This window comes from Mesoplodon bidens (assembly GCF_964165515.1).
Source record: "Mesoplodon bidens genome assembly, chromosome: 11".
Lineage (NCBI taxonomy): Eukaryota > Metazoa > Chordata > Mammalia > Artiodactyla > Ziphiidae > Mesoplodon > Mesoplodon bidens.
This window is the reverse complement of record NC_138167.1, coordinates 75,846,002-75,868,139: the sequence shown is the minus strand read 5'-3', so window position 1 is coordinate 75,868,139 and position 22,138 is coordinate 75,846,002. Positions and strand designations below refer to the sequence as shown.

At 46.0% G+C, this 22,138-nt stretch overlaps 1 protein-coding gene across 1 annotated transcript in view; it reads left to right on the top strand.

The window, feature by feature from the left end:
• The window catches only part of STAB2 (stabilin 2), a 155,128-nt gene that overhangs the window by 32,404 nt on the left and 100,586 nt on the right, over positions 1–22,138 (top strand). Inside the window, exons 7-15 of the mRNA XM_081249886.1 lie at positions 2,972–3,097; positions 4,609–4,805; positions 6,607–6,740; positions 14,261–14,394; positions 16,298–16,380; positions 18,093–18,242; positions 19,501–19,644; positions 20,056–20,112; positions 20,262–20,387. Of these exons, the coding sequence (XP_081106012.1) occupies positions 2,972–3,097; positions 4,609–4,805; positions 6,607–6,740; positions 14,261–14,394; positions 16,298–16,380; positions 18,093–18,242; positions 19,501–19,644; positions 20,056–20,112; positions 20,262–20,387 (1,151 nt within the window). The remainder of the gene's footprint in view (positions 1–2,971; positions 3,098–4,608; positions 4,806–6,606; positions 6,741–14,260; positions 14,395–16,297; positions 16,381–18,092; positions 18,243–19,500; positions 19,645–20,055; positions 20,113–20,261; positions 20,388–22,138) is intronic.

Below are 22,138 nucleotides of genomic sequence, written 5' to 3'. Positions count from 1 at the left end.
TGCTTACAGTTTGAGGCTACAGCCCCAATTCTAGGAATTTACCTGGAGGACTGGAGGGGTGGGTAGGTGAGAATACATGTACAGAGAAACTCCTGATAGTATTGTTTTTAAGAAAAAAGCAAGCTGGAAACAACTTGAACGTCCATGAGTAGGAAGTGGTTGAGTGAAGTGTGGTACATCCTATTCTAGTTAGAAGAATGCTAGCTGCTGAAAGAAATCAACACAAAAATCCAGTGGCTTAACACTACAGTTCCAAAACCGCACCAAAGCATCCCAAAGTACCCCCATCAAATTCACAGGGCTGCTATGGGATATTTTTAATTTCTGAGGGAAATGGTGGTACATCTGTAGAATATCGTATGAAATGTTAGCCTGAGTTAGTGCACAATTTCAACATTAGGTAGCACTACATTTTGTCCGATGGTATGATTTCTTTACAAAGCTGCATTTCCAGTGGTCACTGTGGTAAAAAGTAAGTACCATGCAAAAATCATTTTAACTGGAAGGAGGGTGGTAGTTTCCAATCTGATTCCAAGGCTGAAGAAGTTGTGCCATCTCCAACAAGCTCACGTGTCCCGTTAGTAAGTAAATGTGGTTGTTTAAGAACGAAATAAAATATTTAATCTTCCTACTAACCATATTACTTTTTCAGATGGCTACTACGTTATCATGACATAAATAGTTACTGAATTCTTTGGTTCTAACAACTTAGTAAATGAACCGGTAGATATTTCTTTTGTATTGGGGTCCCATGAAAAAATACTGAAACACTAAGGGCACCGTGACCTGGGAATTTGGGTGACCTCTGGCTTAACACAACAGAGGTATATTTCTTACTAATGTAACAGTCCAATGTGGGTGTTCCTGGCTCCCCACCACGTGGTGTTTAGGGATCCAGAGCCTTCCATTGCCTGCATCTGCCATTCTGTAGCACCTCCAAGTGCTCTGCTTTGAGCCATTGGAGGAGGGAGAGAGTGTAGAGAAGCATCTGCTTGTAAAGTCCAGAATAATACAGAGAACTTCCAGTATTCCATCTACGTAGACTAGTCATATAACCCCACCTGGATGCAAAGAGGGGTGGAACACGTGATCCTGAAAGGGCAGCCCCTTCTCAGCAACAGTTCTACTTTATGGAAGAGGTGAGGGGATATTCTCTATGAATTTTTTGTTCCACTAGCCACTGTTGGGAGACAAACGCATACATCACATTTGTGCACATCTTGAGAGCAGCAAACTGACCTTTGTTCCAACATCTTTACAAGGATGTTTGTAGAGCGAACAGCCTTGGAAGATATAGGACCTCCCTCGGGAACAAGTGCGGGCACGCTTTCTGCCTGTGCCAGTTATCAGTGGATTGCCTCTCAGCTCCAAATTCACCCTTTTTGCCTGCTCTGTGAATATGGAGGTGGGCTTTGGAATAGTTCTCATTTGTCAGCCAGTAAGATGTGAAGCCTTACCAATAGAGGGTGCTAAAGGGACACTGAAGAAGCAAGGGTTTTCTCTTCTCGTTTCTGGGTTAGCTCACTCACCAGGCGCCTGAAGAACACGGCTTTGCTCCGTTGCTCAGCCCTGCACAGTTTCTCCAGCACTAGGTTCTGGCAAGGCTTAGCATCCTCCAGTACTTGACCACTGCATACCTTGTCTAGTGCTTGACTCGGGCGGCAGAGCATAGCCAGGAGCCCTAGACAGTGCAGGCTGGTGGCCCAGTTCAGGAGCTGTTCTGCACACCCTCCCCTCAGCCCCATGCACAGCAAGGGCCCCTCAGGACCAGCCATCCAGAGAGCTGACCACCCACCTCCATGCCACACAGCTGGCCCCTGAGACCACCCCTGCCCCAGTCGCGCACAGGAGTACACCGCGCTTCTGAGAAAGTGGGCTTCTCAGCTCCTGCTTCCAGTAGCATCCAGAGGCAAGCCGCTTTCCCAGGCTTGGCAGCTCCCTGTGGATGACCTTCCCTGGGGCCCCAGAGGGATGGCCTCCAGCAGTTGTCACCAGCGGACACCTCAGCAACCTCTCTGCTGTAGAGTGACCAAGGCCATGTCCTTGCCAGTGACATCCGGGTCTCAGCTCTGGAAGGGGAGGACTTACTCTTATCTTAACCCGAGCGGAGTGGTTGCTCTTTATTTTTCTTCCATTCCTTTATTCTTTTGAGCTCTTTGTAGCTGTCAGGAGCCAATTCCCTGTTATTTCACTCTGTTCATGAACCTTTACACTAAAATTTTCACTGTTCAAATAGTTGCATGGTTTCTCTCTCTTGCCTGGGCCCTAAGTAATACATTGCCTATTATTTAAAAACAAACTAAAAAGCATTTCAGTTCCCTAAGCTCAGGGCTCCTCTTCTGTAATGAAATCCACTGCCTGTTCAGGTCTAAGTATGGCCCTCTTTGCATTGCCCTGTGGGAACCGGGGCTTGGAAGAACCAAAAATGCTGTCCAAAAATGCTGACATTCTGGCTACTGCTCCTGATGTGAGTGATAAATGGTCCTTTATCTCTGACCCGGGCATCTCATATCTTCTAGCAGCAACCACGTGACTGTGTCAGCCCAACTTGTTCGTTTTTCAAGTTGGCTAATTATGCCAGACTATGGTTTTTAACAGCCATCTAAGCCCCATCTATCTTATAAAATACTATGCAGTCATTAGACATTAAGGTACACCCTTACCTACCTCCATAATATATTGTTAAATTAAAAATCAAGTTCCTAAATATTTTAACAGGATTCCATTTCATCTTTTGAAAATCTTACACATAAATGTATTATATTGGTTGTTAACATTGGTTATTGTGGGAGTGGGATGGGAGAATGAGAATAAGAAGACAGCTAATTTTTGCTTTACTCGTTCAGTATTTTTTGAATTGTTACAGTGAATCTGTGTCACTTTTGTCATAATAGGGGATATTGCATTTGTTGAGTTTTTTTAGAACTGGTGGTTCTACTAAGGCCATTACCTCAACAACCTTCCTTTCCAGCCATCCCAGCATGTGCAGCCTTGGTCTGCCCAGAAAATTCCAGATGCTCACCTTCCAGTGAAGATGAAACAAAACTAGAATGCAAATGCATCCCCAGTTACACAGGCGACGGCAGACACTGCGAGCGTGAGTAGAACTTCGATCCTGCTGGTTTATTCATTGGGATGGTTAGATTCCTCAACAGAAAAAAACCTCACAACCTTCTTAATATTAACACAATGACCACTTCTATTTCTCTCTGTGTAGCTGCATGACATAATATTAAAAATTCTAAGCAAAATGCTCATCATGTGGTAGCTCTTCAATAAATGGCAAGTTCTCTTGTTATCAAAGCACGTATATAGATTTTTACACTTTTTAAATTAATTTTTATTGGAGTATAATTGATTTACAATGTTGTGTTAGTTTCTGCTGTACAGCAAAGTGAATCAGTTATACATATATCCACTCTTTCTTTTAGATTCTATTCCCATATAGGTCATTACACAGTATTGAATAGAATTTCCTGTGCTATACAATAGGTTCTTATTAGTTATCTCTTTTATATATAGGAGTGTGTATGTGTCAGTCCCAGTCTCCCAATTTATCCCTTCCCCCTCCACTTTCCCCCCGGTAACTGTACATTTTTCTTCTTCTATATCACCTAAATCAATCTTAAGATAGAATGTAGTTTGTTTCTTACTTCCTTCTTCCTTCCTCCCTTCCTCCCTTCCTTTCTTTTTTTTTTAAATAAATTTGTTTTATTTATTTATTTTGGGCTGCGTTGGGTCTTTGCTGCTGTGCGTGGGCTTTTCTCTGGTTGTGGTGAGCGGGGGCTACTCTTCATCGCAGTGCGTGGGCTTCTCATTGCTGTGGCTTCTCTTGTAGCGGAGCACGGGCTCTAGGCATGTGGGCTTCAGTAGTTGTTACACGTGGGCTCAGTAGTTGTGGCTCGCGGGCTCTAGAGCTCAGGCTCAGTAGTTGTGGTGCATGGGCTTAGTTGCTCTGCAGCATGTGGGATCTTCCCAGACCAGGGATCGAACCCGTGTCCCCTGCCTTGGCAGGCGGATTCTTAACCACTGCGCCACCAGGGAAGTCCCCTTACTTCCTTTCATGCTCTTTCACTTCATGAGTGGTTGGGTGTGGTTATGAACATGCTATTGGAGCCCGACTGCCTGGCTATAAATCCCAGGTCTGCCTGTTACTAACAGTATGACCTTGGACAAATTCTTTAACCTACCTGTGCCTCCAGTTTCCTATCTATGAAATGGGGATAATAATAGTAACTACGCTAGAGGGTTGTAAGGATTAACTGAATTCACATATGGCAAATGCTTAGAAAAGGGCCCAGTGCGTATTATAAATTCTATTAATATTAGTGCTTTCTTTCATGCGATTTTATACTTAAATCCACACATAGCATGGCATAATAATACATCATCACAGTACTTGTAATTATAATTTCTAATGGCCATATATAAATCTTTTTGGTCAATGGGGGTGATCAGGAGGGTAAGATGAAATGTTTTTTACTCTCTCTTGAAACTGTTGAATTGCCTTTGCAGCTTGGATAAGCTGTGATTTGCAATCCCTTCACAGTTCAGTTCTCCTCCTTCCCTGAGTGTGGTAACCACCTTATTTTGTCATTGCTTCTCCAGCCATCAACCCATGTTCACAAAATATCTGCCACCCTCACGCTCGGTGCACCTACCTAGGACCAAATCAGCACAGTTGCACGTGCCAAGAAGGCTACCACGGGGACGGCCAGGTGTGCTTACCAGTGGACCCCTGCCAAGTTAACTTTGGAAACTGCCCTACAGAGTCCACGGTGTGCAGATATGATGGGCCCGGACAGGTGAGCTAATGATGTTGGGACTGATGAGAATAGAAGTAGGACCACCCGCTGAAGGTAAAACTGTGCCGTCTCAGTTCTCCCTTTCCATGCTCAGGTCGGGCTTCCTGTCCAGACAGACCTCCGTGTGCTTGGGGTCAACCTCAGGGAGCCGTGATCTACCCTCTGAACTCGCCCTTTCCCAGCTCTCCTGTCAAAACGTCACTGTCTCCTCCATCCCAGTCCTGTATGATGATTGACAACATATGTACACATAGCTTGAATTCTATTAACAAATTAACTGTTAATGAAGTCTTGGGAAAATATGTCATTGACTTTCACCTGCATTCCTCCAGTCTCTCTAATGTCTTTTCAAAGTGAGAGGGGACTCTTAGGACCAAAAAACTCTCTCCCAAAGGGATGAATGCTGATAAAATGTCAGGCAGCACAGACAGATTTATAGGGAGCAATGAAGATACTCTGGAGTGAGACATATGTGATTCTCTAAATCATGTCATGACCTTGACTGGTAAAATTCAGCCTAGTCAGGAGACCTTTGCTACAGAGTCCAGATCAAAGAGCCCCTTTCCTCAATATCTCATTCACCCACCAAATATTTAGTGGGTGCCTACTGCAGCCACAACTGCATGTCAAGTGTCCAGTGGAGGAAACCCATCCATACAAGAGACTACTGCTGCCTGGGTGAAAGGAAAGCCTTCAGTGTCTGACCAGACCCAGTCATGGGTCCCCAGCAGTCTAATCTGCACTCCATGGGGATGCTTCTGGAGTCACCTGCAGAGAATCCAGCTGATCTCATGTCCGAGAAAAAGAATACATCACATGACATTTCTGCTATCAGTTTCTGAGGCTGGCTTGTAAGAAATTCAAAGGGCTAAATTCTCATCCTCTAAATGAGGTCCCTTATGGGAAAAGTCATGTTACATCATGAACCAAAGCCCCAGGACCTTGGGAGCGAGATTAAAACATGTACGTTGTCACTTTAAAAATGGGTCCCAGGCATATTTTCAAGTCTTAGAACCCCTCCATCGTTCACACAGAAGCAGTGCATTCATTATTCCAGAACAGGGTTCCTCAACCTCGGCATGGTTAGCGTTTTGGACCTGAGAATTCTTTGTTGTAGGAAGTATCCTGTGCATTGTATGATGCTTAACAGCATCCCTGGCCTCTTGTGGCACTGTCCCCCAACCCTGTTGTCACAATCAAAAATGTCTACAAGCCTAGTGTCCCTTGGGTTGAGACTCCCGGTTGAAAACCACTATTCTAGAGAAATAATACCTCCCATCTGAGCCTCAGTCTCTACTCACCTAAATCTAAAAGTGGGAAGTATGGTGCCAGGGAGGCCCAGGGTGAGCAAACCAAAGAACTGAAAGTGTGAACTACAAGCAAGGTGTATGAGTTTCCAAACAGATGAGATGTGAACATGATTTCCAGTTCTGGATCTGCTGACAAATTTTAGTTTCAGCCCACACTTTAGACCTACCCCAAGTCAGCTTTTTTTTTTTTTTTTGCGGCACGTGGGCCTCTCACTATTGTGGCCTCTCCCGTTGCGGAGCACAGGCTCCGGACGCGCAGGCTCAGCCGGCCATGGCTCATGGGCCCAGCCACTCCACGGCACGTGGGATCTTCCCGGACCGGGACACGAACCCATGTCCCCTGCATCAGCAGGCAGACTCTCAACCACTGTGCCACCAGGGAAGCCCCCAAGTCAGCTTTTATGGCAGAATAAAGATAGGAATTTAAGAAGAACGCCAGCCTAAGTGACTAACGAGAACCCTCTCTGCTCTTCTCTTCCCATCGGCTGAAGGCTCACTGCGAGTGTGCCGAACACTACCGCAACTTGGTCCCTGGAGTGGGGTGCAGCGTGACCGACGTCTGTGAGTCGGAGAACCCCTGCCACCGGGATGCGAACTGCACCACCATCGCACCAGGTCGCACCAAGTAAGGCTTTCCAATTCTACCACCATCTTTCCAGGCAGTGAAGGTGGTGGCCAGTCAATGGGGAAACTGCTCGGGAGGACAGGAAATGTGTCTTATTCAGCCTCGCACCACCCTCACATAGCACGATGCAAGGAGCGCAGTAGGGACTCGATATATCTTTGTAAAATCAGTGAATCGTTCAGTCATGGTTTCCTTGATAATGACCGTGCCAGCACCCTGAAATATTGACCTGGCCTGAAAACATGGTATGAAGTGATCAGAGCGTGGGAGAAAGAATCCACCGTCACTGGGAAAACAGATGTCTATGGTGATGACAGAGGTTTGACCTCTAATGTATATGCCTGTTTCCGCAATCTATGAAATATTGCTTGTGAGTGGTGCAAAACAATGGGAGAGTGAAAACTAGGGTAAGTGAATACACATGAGTGGTGTTTCCCGGACTCCAGGTTTCAAAAGAAGGGGTTGACTGTGAGTTAAAATATTTGTGTGAAAATTCCTGAGGCAGAGGCAGCTTGCCTGGTGGGAAGATGCTATTCAGAGTTTAAAGACCTGGGTTTGAGTCTCCACACTGGTATCTATCAGATTCATGACCTTGGGAATGTGACAAGGTCTCTCTGGCCTCAGTTTCTCCATGTATAAAATGAGCACAGTGGCGTCTACTTCATACTGTTGTTGGGAAGATGCATGAGAGAATGTTCTGGAAACTTCTCTCCAGCTGTGTTTTGTTTTTTATCAGTGGGTGAACCAAGCCTGGAACCCAAGCCTTTTGACTCCCAGACAGAGGCTTGCATCTTGGTTCCACTTTCGGGTCTCATTGTTACCAGCATCAGCAAAGAACCTGTTCTGCTGTAGTGAGCTCAAAACCACAGTAGACATGGAACAGTTTCTGTGCTTCCAGAGCCCCCCTCTGTCATTCCTTTTATAGCTGGGTCTTGAATGTGTAGATTCGCCCAGATAGGTTTTATGATCACTGTGTTCTCTCTGGGCAGATAAGTGTATCTGTATGCACTGTGGGTGGAGCAGAAAGAGTTTGAGTGTCAGAACCCCTGGATTCAAGCCCCAGCTCTGCTGCTTCCCTTACTCTGTGACTTCTATTTCCTCTGTCATAAAAGGGGGACAATTGTGCCTCTAACCAGGGCTGTGATGAGGATTGAATAAGGTTACATTCATCAGTCTCTGAGAGGAACCTGGCACACAGAAATCACTCCATACACACCATGCACATGCAGACCCCTCCCAGACGTATGTACAGGCACGTACACACCTACACAGCTATGCATATGGGCACGTCCTCTCCTGAAACCCAGGTTCTGACACTGACAACCGAACCAGCCAGCTTGCACACTTGGTACCATCCTCTGGGAAAGCTTGAGTAGAACACTTTTAAACACTTTCTTTCTTTTGTGTTTGAGAAGATAAAATAGAAAAATGAAACTGGAACATCAGAATAATAGAAGTTGCATTAAAACTTGTGCCTAGGGCTCCCCTGGTGGCGCAGTGGTTGAGAGTCCGCCTGCCGATGCAGGGGACACGGGCTCATGCCCCGGTCCGGGAAGATCCCACATGCCGCGCAACGGCTGGGCCCATGAGCCATGGCCGCTGAGCCTGCGCGTCCGGAGCCTGTGCTCCGCAACAGGAGAGGCCACAACAGTGAGATGCCCGCGTACCGCAAAAAAAAAAAAAAAAAAAAAAACTTGTGCCTAGAATGTCAGTGGAACTAGCCATCAATTTTAGGGGTCTGTGTGTCACAAACCTCTCGACACCTGCCCCCCCCCCAAAACCTGACTGTCTTCAGCTGGGAAGAGGCCTATGTTAAAGGCTGGCTGAGTGACATTGATAAAATATGGGGCTGTCAATAATTTAGTTCACCCCGGAGAGGGATTTATTTTGTTTACGCCTCCTCAAAATGGCAGTTAGTCTATGCAGAGGATTCAAAATCATGCTGCATTAGTCAGAGAAGACCACCCAGTAAAGAAGAATGGGTTCTAGTGTGGGCTCCCCCACTCACAACTGGGGTGATCTTGGACAAGTCACATAACTTTCTGGAACCACAGTTCCCTCCCCTGACAGGTGGAGCTATTTCCCTGGGCAGAGCTGACAAGTTAATGTATATAAGCCTGCTTTAAACTCTACACTCCACACTTTCATTATTACTAAGAAGAACCATTAGCTTCCTGTCAGTTAAAATTGTGCCTTTCTATTTTTACATAGCAGAGGTGGGAATTAAGGCATGACAGAAGAGAAAAGCATTCATCTCTTATCTGAGTCTGAAAAGCCTGGACGTGACAGAGAAGGCATACTGGAAAATGTGGTTTCCATTCCAACTGTACAAATGTACAGGAAACAGCACTGAAATCTGGAGACTCTGGGAACATTAGTGACACTAATGACAGTGTTTATATGTGATGTGTGCAGGTTAGGATTCCTTAGTGTGAACCATCTTCCTAAGAATCCTGTCCAAAGCAATACGGTGCCTCGGCACCATGCAGCAGGATCATGGGCTTTCCCAGACAGACCCAGCTTCAGACCCCAGCTCAGCCGCTTCCAGATGTGTTCCCAGCAGTGTGACCCTCAGACCTGGGCAACAGGGGCCCCTGCCCTGGGCACTGCATTTTAGAGGACCCCATTCTGGCCCTCCACTGACTACATTAGGGCAAGGAGTCTGAAGGACAAAGGGGCTGTGATCTCCCAGAGCCAGAAGGCACGTCAGAGACCCCACTCAAGTACCCAGGACCTCATTCTCTGCTCAGAGGGCTCCAAACCAGCCTCCGGAACCTGCACAGGCTCTTCCCAGGACCACTCCCCCCAGGCGATGGCTGAAGATGGCTGTTTGCAGAGGGTGTGCATGGGCCAGCTTTACCTCCACCACTGCCATCAACGCACCCTTGGCTCTAGTGCTATTGAGCTATTTATTGTTCTTCAAACATACCCTGGTATCCCTCCAGCTTAGACCGTCCTTCCCTCCCCACCTCCTCTGAGTCAGACCAACACGCTGATCCTGCAGTGTCAACTTGAGTATCTTCACCTCTCTGATGCCTCCCCTGTCTTCCTGGTCCACTCAGGTGCCCCTCCCTCTGGGCTCCCAGAGAGCCCTGGAATGCTTCTGTTATAATATTTATCACCCTGAACTTTGGGGGCACCTTATAATTTAACTAAATTTTATCCAACATTGAATATAAATAATTCCATCTCATAACATAAAATGCAGGTGGCTTGTGGGTGTTTTAAAAGCCTTGGGACAGCAGGGAAGAACTTCACACCTACTAAAGAACCAGTTTATAAAAGAGGTGATGCTATGAATGGGCCGTAGCCCAGCTGAGTCAGAAAATGGTCTCATAAAGTCTCAGACTTGTGGACCGAGATTTTAAATAAAAATTTAAAGAATATTTATGTCTCATACATTCCATTCAGTACAGAGACCATTAAAATATAATTCTCCTGCCATCCTTAGGAAAGACAAGTCAAGTCTCTTTACACAAAATGGATCACTGGCCTCATAACAACTTAGGGGACTTTCAGAGAGAAATATAAAAAGTAACTTATAAAAGTTGTCTTTCTATTGACTTCACGTGGAACTTACGTAACGTACAGCAGGATTGGTTTTCTTTTTTCTTTTTCTTTTTTTGTGGTACGCAGGCCTCTCACTGTTGTGGCCTCTCCCGTTGCAGAGCACAGGCTCCGGACACGCAGGCTCAGCGGCCATGGCTCACGGGCCCAGCCGCTCCACGGCATGTGGGATCTTCCGGGATAGGGGCACGAACCTGCGTCCCCTGCATCAGCAGGCGGACTCTCAACCACTGCGCCACCACAGAAGCCCCCAGGATTGGTTTTCAATAGTGACTACTGTATCACTTCCAGGAGTTGCCAGTCTCCCTCTTTGTCACCTTACATTCACCATCCTGAAGCTCAGTACTTACAGAGAAGGTTGATGTTTAAGTAGGAAACTGTCATTTGATTGTCTTAAATAAGCTATTGCTTCATGGTTATATCTACCTTAGTGATTCTTCATAACAAGTTTCCTCAACCTCGGCACTACTGACCTTTGGGGCTGGATAACTCTTTGTTGTAGGTACTGTCCTGTGCATTGTAGCATGTTGAGCAGCATCCGTCACCTCTATCCACTAGACGCCAGTAGCACCTTCACCCCCATTGTGATGACCAAAAATGTCTCCAGACACTGCCAGATGTCCCCAGGGGGGTGGGGGGTGGGCAAAATTGTCCCTGGTTGGAGCAACTGCTCTATAAAAGCCCCTAAGGCTCAATCAGTCAATGATCTCCCAGTCATTTGTCTGGCTGGGAATCACATATGCATCCTTTTAGAATTAGCTTAAACATTACTTCCTCCTAGAACCTGTTCCATATTTCTTCAGGCAGAATTAGTCACTTCCTCCTCCCGGCCCCCCGCATCCTATTCAGTCTATCACAGCGCTTGCTATGGAACTCAAGTCATCTGTTCATGGACTTGTCCTGCTGCATCCCAGCCTCTCCTCGTCATTGTCGTTGTCACCACCATCTCCATCACTGTCATCATCTGCCAAGTACTGAGCTTTTCCTATGTGTCCATCACTGTGCCAGCTGTGTTCATGCATTGTCTCTTCTATCAATAGCCCTAAAGGTGTTAGTAAACCCATTTCACAGATAAGGAAACTGGGACTCAAAGATGTTAAGTAACCTCATCACGTTGACCTAAGTGATTTGTTTTCAGGTTCATCTCCAGCATGTGAGATGCTAGAAGAGCAAGGTATCTGTTGTTATCACCTTTATAGCTCTCTTGCCTAGCTCAGTTTCTAGAATTAAGTAGGTACTTAGAAAATAATCAGTTCGGGCTTCCCTGGTGGCGCAGTGGTTAAGAATCCTCCTGCCAATGCAGGAGACACGGGTTCGAGCCCTGGTCTGGGAAGAACCCACATGCTGCGGAGCAACTAAGCCCGTGAGCCACAACTACTGAAGCCCGTGCGTCTAGAGCCCATGCTCTGCAACAAGAGAAGCCACTGCAATGAGAAGCCCACGCAGCACAACAAAGAGAGTAGCCCCCGCTCACTGCAACTAGAGAGGAAGCCTGCGTGCAGAAGCGAAGACCCAACACAGCCATAAATAGATAGATAGATAGATAGATAGACAGACAGAAAGAAAGAAAGAAAGAAAATCAGTTCAACAATGAGGCACTGTCCCAGGTGCTGGAATACAAGGGAGAGAACTAAGGTGGGATCCAGGTCCTAGGAGAGCGTGCCAGCTGGCAGAGGGGAGAACCCCTGAAGAGGTCACTTTCGTACGATGGGCTGTGGTGGGGGAGTGAGTGGGGAGGCCGGGTAGGGCTGCCTAGGCCTCACCTGAGCTGTGAGGAGGGAGTGGGAGCACTCCAGGCAGGACACACAGCCTGAGAAGGGTGTAACAGCCTAGAAAACAAAGTGATTTGGTGTTGCTGGGATGTGCATGAAAGCAGGAAGGACGCATAAGCAAGATCCCCCCACCCCACCCTTTGAAGCCTTGCATGCGTGCTAAGCGTTTACACTGTATCCTGTAGACAAAAGGAGTCCCTGAGTGTTAAGCACACAGATGCCAGATTTCCCTTTGGCACAGACCCCTCAGGGCTTGTGTGAAAGACTGATTTGACGGGAGGAAAACTAAGGGCAGAAAGACCAGTTAGGGAGTCATTGCAGCAATCCAAGCAAGGGGTGATAAGACTCAGAAGTGTTTGTTCAGCAAACTTGTTGGAAACTTATCTGTGTGCCACGGGACCAATTTAAAAACACAGATGGATTAGCGAGTGTATAATTGTTCTTTGGAATCCTGTCCTAAACATGAGCCACCTCTGTGGTATGCATGCCCACAGCATCCCTGCCTCTCTCCTCTCTGAAATGTTTTTCCCCTGTCTCCTGTTTGGTTCCTCACTTATCTCCAAGATTTTGGAGAATGTCACCTTCCTAAGCAACTTGCCAATTTCAGCCAGCTGTCAACCAATCTTTGCCAAGTAGCAGTGGTTTGCTAGAGCCAGGGCTTACTGAGTCACAAGAGCCAATGATTAAGTTTTCAGGAATGTGCTGGCTGGTTAGTGTCACAGTAGTTTGAGATTGGCCAAGGTGGGAGTATGAACCATGGGAAATGGGCAAATGCTGCAAATCAGGGCTATTTTTTTTCCCCTGGAGAGCTGGATGTCTAACGTCTACCAGCACACCACTGCTAGTGCCTTTTTAACTGCATCGTTAACTCCATTTCTCTTTTGTGAACCTAAATGATCATATACGATTCTGTGACTTTCATTGTTTACATATTTCTTTTAATTCAATTACTACTTATTTTACAACTATTAATTACATACCTACTATGGACCAAGCCCTGTACTAGATCTTGGGGCTACGAGAGTGAATAATTACACACATAGCCCTTGTCCTTACTCTTTTCTCAAATTAGATGGGGAAGCAGATCTTAATCAAAACACCACACAGGTTAGGATGAAATTACAACTGGGACTGGTGCTGCAGAAAAGACCTACATGGCACCGGGAGCTACGTGGCACACTAAGGGTGACACAACCTACAAAGGGACGGGGAAGGGGATGGAAAATCAAGGAAGGTTTCCCTAGGAAGGCACAGTTGAGCAGAGACCTCAGGAAGGAAAGGGAGGGGAAGAGTCTTCCAAGCAGATCCACAGCTCTGACTCTTTACTTGAGGCTGGCTTCAGCAGCTTATTCTGATTTCGTGGTTCTGCAGTGGGGACCTAGACTCTACATTTATAGTAAGTACTCCTAGTGCTTCTGATATACACGGGCTCTTGCTTATGCTTTGAAAAAAGACTGAGACAGAGAATATACAGAGGACTTCCCTGGTGGTGCAGTGGTTGAGAGTCCGCCTGCCGACGCGGGGGACGCGGGTTCGTGCCCCGGTCCGGGAAGATCCCACATGCCGCGGAGCGGCTGGGCCCGTGAGCCATGGCCGCTGAGCCTGCGCGTCTGGAGCCTGTGCTCCGCAACGGGAGAGGCCACAACAGTGAGAGGCCCGCGTGCCACAAAAATATAAATAAATAAAATAAAAAGAAATAGATATTTAATAAATTATGTGTGTATATGTAAACACTAGATAACTCTGTATATTCTTTTTTTTTTGTTTTTTGCGGTACGCGGGCCTCTCACTGTTGTGGCCTCTCCCGTTGCGGAGCACAGGCTCCGGACGTGCAGGATCAGCGGCCATGGCTCACGGGCCCAGCCGCTCCGCAGCATGTGGGATCCTCCCGGACCGGGGCACGAACTCGCGTCCACTGCGTCGGCAGGCAGACGCTCAACCACTGAGCCACCAGGGAAGCCCTAAATATCCATTTCTTATGGGGCTGCTCTTTGTCAGCCAGTACACTAGGAATGCTCACTTGTATTTGTCCCACTCTTCTGGCCTTATCTCTGTCCCGCTCTGAGCATCCAGTCTGACTGTCCCAGTCTTCCCCATCTGCACAGGGAGGGGTTTGGACTGTATGACCTCAACATCCAATGGCTTTGAGACCCTGAAAGTGTGTTTTCCCCCTCTCTGTAGATGCACTTGCCGCAAAGGTTACATTGGCGATGGCTCGACGTGTTATGGAAACATCATGGAGCGACTCAGAGAATTAAACACTGAACCCAGAGGAAAATGGCAAGGAAGGCTGACCTCTTTCATCTCACTCCTGGGTACACAGCCATGGGTGCACATTTCCACAGAAAGCGCAGTCCTCTGATGGGCAGGGTCATCTGCCAGACACACAATCACTCAGAAAGGGGTGTGCAGGATAGGCAAGTCTTGTCTCTTGGGATCAGCCCTTTCTAGGAAGGGCAAGTGGGAGGAAAAGGACAAGCAGCTGTTCCAAGGAGACGAGAGTTAGTGCCAAGAGATCCAGCAATGCAGCAGCTAAGGACAAGGTCCTGGGGTCACCGTCAATTAACAGGTCTGCAACAACAGTGAGACAGGCAGCTACCGATGTGAGGATGGAAACCATCCTCTTTCCCTTGACCTTATGGGTCCTCCAGATGGGAAACAGTGTTGGCAGGTAGTACTGGGAGGCACTATCCATGCTCCTCAGTGAAGGTGCCATTTGAATGTGGGGCAGAGTCTTGATGGTGTGCGACCGACCATCTCACATATCACTGGGTGTTTAGCATCCTTGGTCCCCCAACCACTAACAGTCTATAGTGACACATTCTCTGCCAACCCCCAGGCAGGGTGACAGCCTAAAACAACCTCCTGCCTTTCCGAACACCCTCTAGAGGTCATGACCTCACACTCCCATAAGAATGAAATATAGCTGATCACAGCATTAGACAAGATTTCCAGTAAAACACACATTTTGCCAGTCGACAGGAAATAAAACACAGGCTTGAGCAATCAACAGAATCCTTAAACTATCAGCATCTAGAACTGACCAGTCACCAAGCATGATTTCCCAGAAAGAGCGCGGGCGGAGAAGGAAGTGCTCCGCGCTGGTCAGTGCTGTGTTCTCAGTGCAAATAATGTGCCTCCTACACAAACGACCCGCTCTTTGCAGGACACCCCCCAGGGAGTCAGGCATTACTGGCAGACCTCAGGGCTCTCCCGCCTTCCTCTACACACTCTTAGAATATCAGTGAGAGCAGACAAGGGGGACAGTGTCCCTTAGACATTTCCCTGGACAAAGTCCAGTCACCCTGTCACCTGCCCAGTTTATGAGGTGCGGGGCACAATGCCTCCTGGGTGAGAGCACAGAGCCCATCCTGCTGTCCCCACCTCCCCAGGGGCATGGAACAGGACCAGCTATAAAATTTCTAGAGCCCAGTAGAAAATGAAAAGACCAGGGGTTCTTTGTTCAATAAGTATTGAGCATTTCACAATGGCAACGACAAAGCATTAAGCCAAGAATGAGGCGCTTCTTTTTTTTTTTTAATTATTTATGTTTCGCTGCATTGGGTCTTCGTTGCTGCACACGGGCTTTCTCTAGTTGCGAGCCGGGGCTACTCTTCGTTGCGGTGTGTGGGCTTCTCATTGCGGTGGCTTCTCTTGTTGCGGAGCGCGAGCTCTAGGCACACGGGCTTCAGTAGTTGTGGCACGCAGGCTCAGTAGTTGTGGCGCACAGGCTTAGTTGCTCCACAGCATGTGGGATCCTCCCGGACCAGGGCTCGAACCCGTGTCCCCTGCATTAGCAGGCAGATTCTTAACCACTGAGCAACCAGGGAAGTCCCAAGAATGAGGCTCTTCTGAGCTGGCCCTGATGGAGCAAGGGCTGCATCTTCACTCACTGAGATGGCAACAGCTCAGAAAGTCGGGCACAGAGGCAGGGGTTGCCCAAGGATTTTGTCACATGGCCTCATGGAACCTCTCATCCCAGGGTATCTTTGAGTCAAGACTGTGGCTACAGGAAAAATCACACAGTCGTGAGGAACACTTGGGGGCCTCGCATTCTTAGCTTCCCAGTTCACCTAGGGCCTGCGTAATACCAATTAGAACGGAGAAGCTCAGGAGTCAGAGGTCTAAGTGGACCACAAGGGGCATTGCCTGATTTTACTCCTCATGAGCTACTGACCCATTTGGTGTTTTCTTTCTTTGTGTATTTCAACTCCTAAGACAAAGCCTATGCTTGGCCACTGAGTAACCTGGGACCATTTACCGTGCTGCTGCCGACAGACAAGGGATTAAAAGGATTCAATGTAAGTACTTTAAATAACCTTGTTTTATAAATAAGGACTAATGTGAAAAAAAAACACCTTAGTAGACAGTACCCTCTTTATTTAAAGTGGGAAACCCCATTAAAATTAAACCTACTGATGATGAGATGGCAATTTTTTTGTAAAATTCTTTTAGCAAAATAAAACGTCCTTACGGATAGTATACAAACAGTAACTGCACAACTCAATGAACTGTCACAAAGTGCACGTCGAGGTATCTAGCAAGACCATTTCCAGCTCCCTACAAGACTCCCCCAATGCCCCCTTGCAGTCATTACCCCTCAAGGGTAATCACTAAGGGTTCTCAACTGTAGTCATGTGATAAATAAGATTTGCATAATGCAAAACTGCTCACTTCCCACAGAAAGAATTAAATTAACATACCAGCTAGGTATTTGTTTCTTTAAAATCATCATAAATGGTAACAGTGGTAGGGGAAACTAGAAGAGAATTGTAGTCTTCAGTGTGAGCAGCTGCTCTCTCAGATAATGTCAACCAGTGGGAATGAAACCCATAGTGCCCAGTGGAGGTTTCCCATGGTATCGGTGCAATAGTTAGATATGGTTTAATGTAGGTAATGAACACACTGATTTGCGTGAAATTGGTTTATATTGGTTTATATACGATCACAAAAATATCCAAGATATTTTGTGATCATAATTTGTGCTGCATTCAATTAACACCCAGCGAGTTTCAGACCCTCTCCTCCTAATATGCCACCACCATTCATCCGTCCGAGACGAATCTGTCATTAATCTTCAGAGATGCACTCATACGTCTCCTGTAGGGAAGGAAAACTAGTGAATATTGAAGGCACCTGGGCTAGACACTTTGCATGTGGTCTCTTGTTTAATATGCAGATTGAATTTACACAGAGTTGAGAAAAGGTCTCTGAGTGACTGTTGACAAAATGTCAGTTTGATCCAAAGGATTTCGAAAATCTTAATTTTGCTCTTCAAAAGCTCCATCGGTCCACTCTACTGGGTCTTTTCACACAATTTCACATTTCATTCCCAGCTGCTTCCTGGGCTCAAGATGACTGACCCCTCAGCCCCTGCCAACCACGTTGGTCCTCCTAGCCCCAGCACTATGCTCTCCTCGCGATGTCCGGTTCCCTCCCAGAGCACCCCCTGTGGTTTGAGAGCATACTGTGCCTCACCTCCAGATGTCTGTTCCCTTTAAGGCCTGGCTTAGGGCAGCTTATCTCTGGGAAAGTCATCTGTATCTGAAAGAGCCCAAACTCAAGTCAGGGTGAACTAACTTTGATTTTTTTTTTTTTTAAAGATGATGTTGAGGGTAGGAGTTTATTAATTTATTTATTTATTTTTGCTGTGTTGGGTCTTTGTTTCTGTGCGAGGGCTTTCTCTAGTTGTAGCAAGCGGGGTCCACTCTTCATCGCGGTGCGCGGGCCTCTCACTATCGCGGCCTCTCTTGTTGTGGAGCACAGGCTCCAGACACGCAGGCTCAGTAGTTGTGGCTCACGGGCCTAGTTGCTCCACGGCATGTGGGATCCTCCCAGACCAGGGCTCGAACCCGTGTCCCCTGCATTAGCATGCAGATTCTCAACCACTGCACCACCAGGGAAGCCCAACTTTGATGTTTTTGATGCTAAACAAGTCATAACCTGAATCACAAACCTCATTTTTCCCTTCGAACCACAGTACAGACTGAAGGAATTGGCTTTCTTTTCTCAGGTAAAAGAGCTTTTGCTGAATAACGAAGCTGCTCAGTACTTTGTGAAACTCCACATAATTGCTGGGCAGATGAGCACCGAGCAAATGAATAATACAGACACATTCTATACTTTGACCGGAAAGTCAGGGGAAATCTTCAATGGTGATAAGGTGAGGGTCTCTCTGATTTTCACTCCCAGAATGAAGCTGCTCACTGAGTCGATGGCCATAGCCAGCTCTCTCTTGGTGTCCGGGGGTCACGAAAGGTTCCGAAGAACTTCTTTCCTTGTTCCTTATTTGTCAGAGCACTTCCCTACACAGGAAAAAAATGGACAGCAACACCGGAAAGGGGTAGGTAGGAGAGGGGTGGACTGTTACAGAAAGGGAATTGTAAAGTGATTTTGCTCTGGTCTGAATTAGTTTTCAAGGCAACCATCATTCAACTGCCAGCAGGAAGGAGAAATTTACAGTAAACCTTTTTCCTGGAAGCATCAGCAGAAAGCCAGATCAGCACTCATCTTACGGAAGGAAATGGATTGTTTGTTTTAGATTGCCGGGGTTTATCCATTCTCTCCAGCTCAACATTGCATCTCTCCTAATGCCATTAATTCTGTTTTGTTTTTAAAATGTCTCCCCCCTCTTTCGCAAATAACTCTGTTTGTGATTTTACTGAGCTGAAGGGCACATGGTCAGTCAACAGAGAGAGTGTGTATGGGGGAAGGGGTTATGACCTATCCTGTTGCATTTCACCAAATATCAATAGTTGATAGATTAATGAGCACTTACTACATGCAAGGTACTGGGGTAAATCTGGATTTGTGTTACATAAGGTTCACAACAGCCCTGTGAAGGCCTTTCCAATGGGAAAACTGAGAGGTTGCACAGTAAGAGCCAGAGCCACGATTCAAAAGCAGGTCTGCCTGACCCCAAAGCCTGAATCCTTCACCAGTGGGTTGTACTGTATGTGTGAGAGGATGGATGGATGGTTGGATGGACAGACAGACAAAGGAAGATGTGGTTTCCTTTCTCACAAGGACATGCATTCATTCCTTTATTCATTCAACAAATATGTTTTATTGTGTGCCTCGTCTGTCCAAAACACTTAAGTAGGTAATGAATTTACGATAAATTGAATAGTTTGGGGCCTTTTTGTAGCTTGCCATCTATGGCGGGGAGACTATAATGCCTTATTCTCATTTAGCAATCACTGGTAGTCAGAAGTGATTTCATATGTTATCTCATTTGATCTTAATGAAAGACCTGTGAACTCAACTGAGCAGAAACCATCATTCCCATTTTGGGAATAAGTCACTCATCCAAGATCACACAGCCAATAAATAGCAGAACCCAAGGATTTAAGACTTCTTCTAATCCAGTGCTCGATTTTTCAAGGGCACACATTAATTTTTATTTTTCCTTGGTGTTTTAGGACAGTCACCTGAAGCTTAAACTCTATGGAGGCAAAAAGAAGGTAAAAATTATACAAGGGAACATAATTGCTTCCAACGGGCTCCTGCACATCCTCGACAGAGCCATGGACAAGGTGGCGCCCACGTTTGAGAGCAATACTGAGGTGAGATATTTCAGGTAAAGGGGACGTCACCTCAAATCCATCTCCCTTTGCTCCCTGGAGAGTCACTCCCAAGAAGAAAATGAATGCCAGCACTATGTGCTTGTACTAGGATCCCAACCATGGGGAAAACGGGATAATTTCTGTTTTTAGTAGAATTCTGGGCACGTCTGAGAGAGAAAGAAAGGCATATAGTAAGTGTAGGAAAGATGTTGATTTTGTGACCTTTTTCATAGTCACACCTGACAACTCAGACCAGCTGTTGTGAAAATTTACCCCTTGTGCTTTATGGAGGAGATCCACACTTACATGTAAACTCTGTCATCAGTCTTTTCATGTTAGAGCCATCTAAATATTTCCTAAACCACCTTGTTTTTTTTTCACTGAATTTTAAGCAGAATGTCTCTTTTTTAGCAAACCATAATGACAATGCTACAACCAAGATACAGCAAGTTCAGATCTTTGTTAGAGGTATGTACTTTTCATGAATTTCTAGAAAGTGTTTTATGTCCAGTCCTTTGTCAAATTAGCAGGGGGTATCAATTGTAAATACTTCCTGGGGAATTCAGATACTTATCTGAGATAGGTTGCAGATATAAATTTTCATTTCTCGAATGCAGGAAACCAGTGTGGGACATGTCTTAGATGAGGATGGGATTGGTGGACCATATACCGTTTTCGTTCCAAGTGATGAAGCATTGAATAACATGAAGGATGGCGCTCTCGATTATCTCCTTTCTTCGGAGGTATTGTATCCTACTGACTCTAATGGTGTCATGTCAGGATCACTGCTTCAGTCTCTGTCCATACAGGCTTTTTGTAAATTAAGGATGACAAATAAGTAGCACACGTATCACCATCTACCCTTCTGCAAAACAAAGGCAGACACCATTAATCAATCACAGTACTCTGGAGCTAAGCCTAGATGTGGCTACCATCTCCTCAGTAGAGTTCCAAGTAGCTATAAGACCAGTCGATCAGGCTGGGCACAGGAAGTAAAATCTATTTGCAACCCCAGCTCTGAATGGTTGGTTTGATTTGTCCTGGCTCTTCTAATATTTCTTAATAGCAAGATCATAATTTTAACTTCCCTATATCTCTAAAATCATCTAGAAAATGAAGCCTAATGTAGGGCATTCTGGGCCAGGTCTAGGCTAAACTTAAAAGGAATAAATGTGATTTTTAGGGGCTCCCGCCTCTCCTTTCTGTTGTTTTCCGTTCTCTCCACAATAACCCTCTCCTTATACACCATAAACCTTCAATTCTCTCACGTCCTCCTCAAGAAAGGAGATTTTTTACTCTCTCACTCTAGGGTATAAATGACTGATACCATTTAAAGTGTTTCCTCTTCCAGAAATATCAGCCTTAAACTGAAAGGAAGGTTAGCTAATTATGGAATGTTTTTCATTCGAATGTTAAATAGTGAAATTACAGGAAGGACCCCAGGCTTTCTTTCAGCACCCTGAGGCCCTGCTACCATCTTGGCAATGGGGCACAACTCCCTATGGCCTCATGTAGATCAGTGGTGACTATATAGAAGGAGGGGGTCTGAATCTTTTAGAGTAGTGATCCCCAAACTTTAGTATGCTTAAGAATTACCCATGGCGGGCTTCCCTGGTGGCGCAGTGGTTGAGAGTCTGCCTGCCGATGCAGGGGACATGGGTTCGTGCCCCGGTCTGGGAAGATCCCACATGCCGCAGAGTGGCTGGGCCCGTGAGCCATGGCCGCTGAGCCTGCGCGTCCAGAGCCTGTGCTCCGCAATGGGAGAGGCCACAACAGTGAGAGGCCCGCGTACCGCAAAAAAAAAAAAAAAAAAAGAATTACCCATGGAGCTTGTTAAATAAGCTGATTCCAGAAGCTTACCTCAAGCGTTCTGATACCATGGCAGTGGAATGAGACCCAGAAATCGACATTTTGATAAGCACCAACTTTCTAACTCAGGTATCCCAGGTCACACTGCTTTTTGGCACTCAGAAACTTGTCGCCTGAATGATGGAGAGGCTCACATTCCCTTTCTGGAATACTTTCAGGTACCTACAAGGATATCTTGCATTCAGAATACTTTGGATTAAAAAAAAAATAGGTATCAAGGAGCTAAGTCAGAAGGTAATCTCTTACATTACAAACAGATGTTAAATGTATTGATATGTGAAGATTTGCTACAGGTTTCCATTTTAAAAGTCAGATTTCCTGGTGCCTTTAAACTAGGGTGTTATTTTAAAAATATGATTCACACTCAAATCTCCTGAAACCTAGCTATTACAGGAAAACGAACATTCTTCTCTTTAGAACTCACATTCATATTTAATGTTAAATCCAAGAAGTAATCATTTCTCCCCTGGGAAGGTGTTAAAATTCTGAGATGATATGGCTTCTCTGAATGCATAGCTTCTAATTTGATACAGATATTTTTAATAATAATACAGGAGTTCTCAGACACCTAATCGGGTACATTTAAAATTAAAACAAAGCCTTTTGACTAGGATAGAAAAGATCA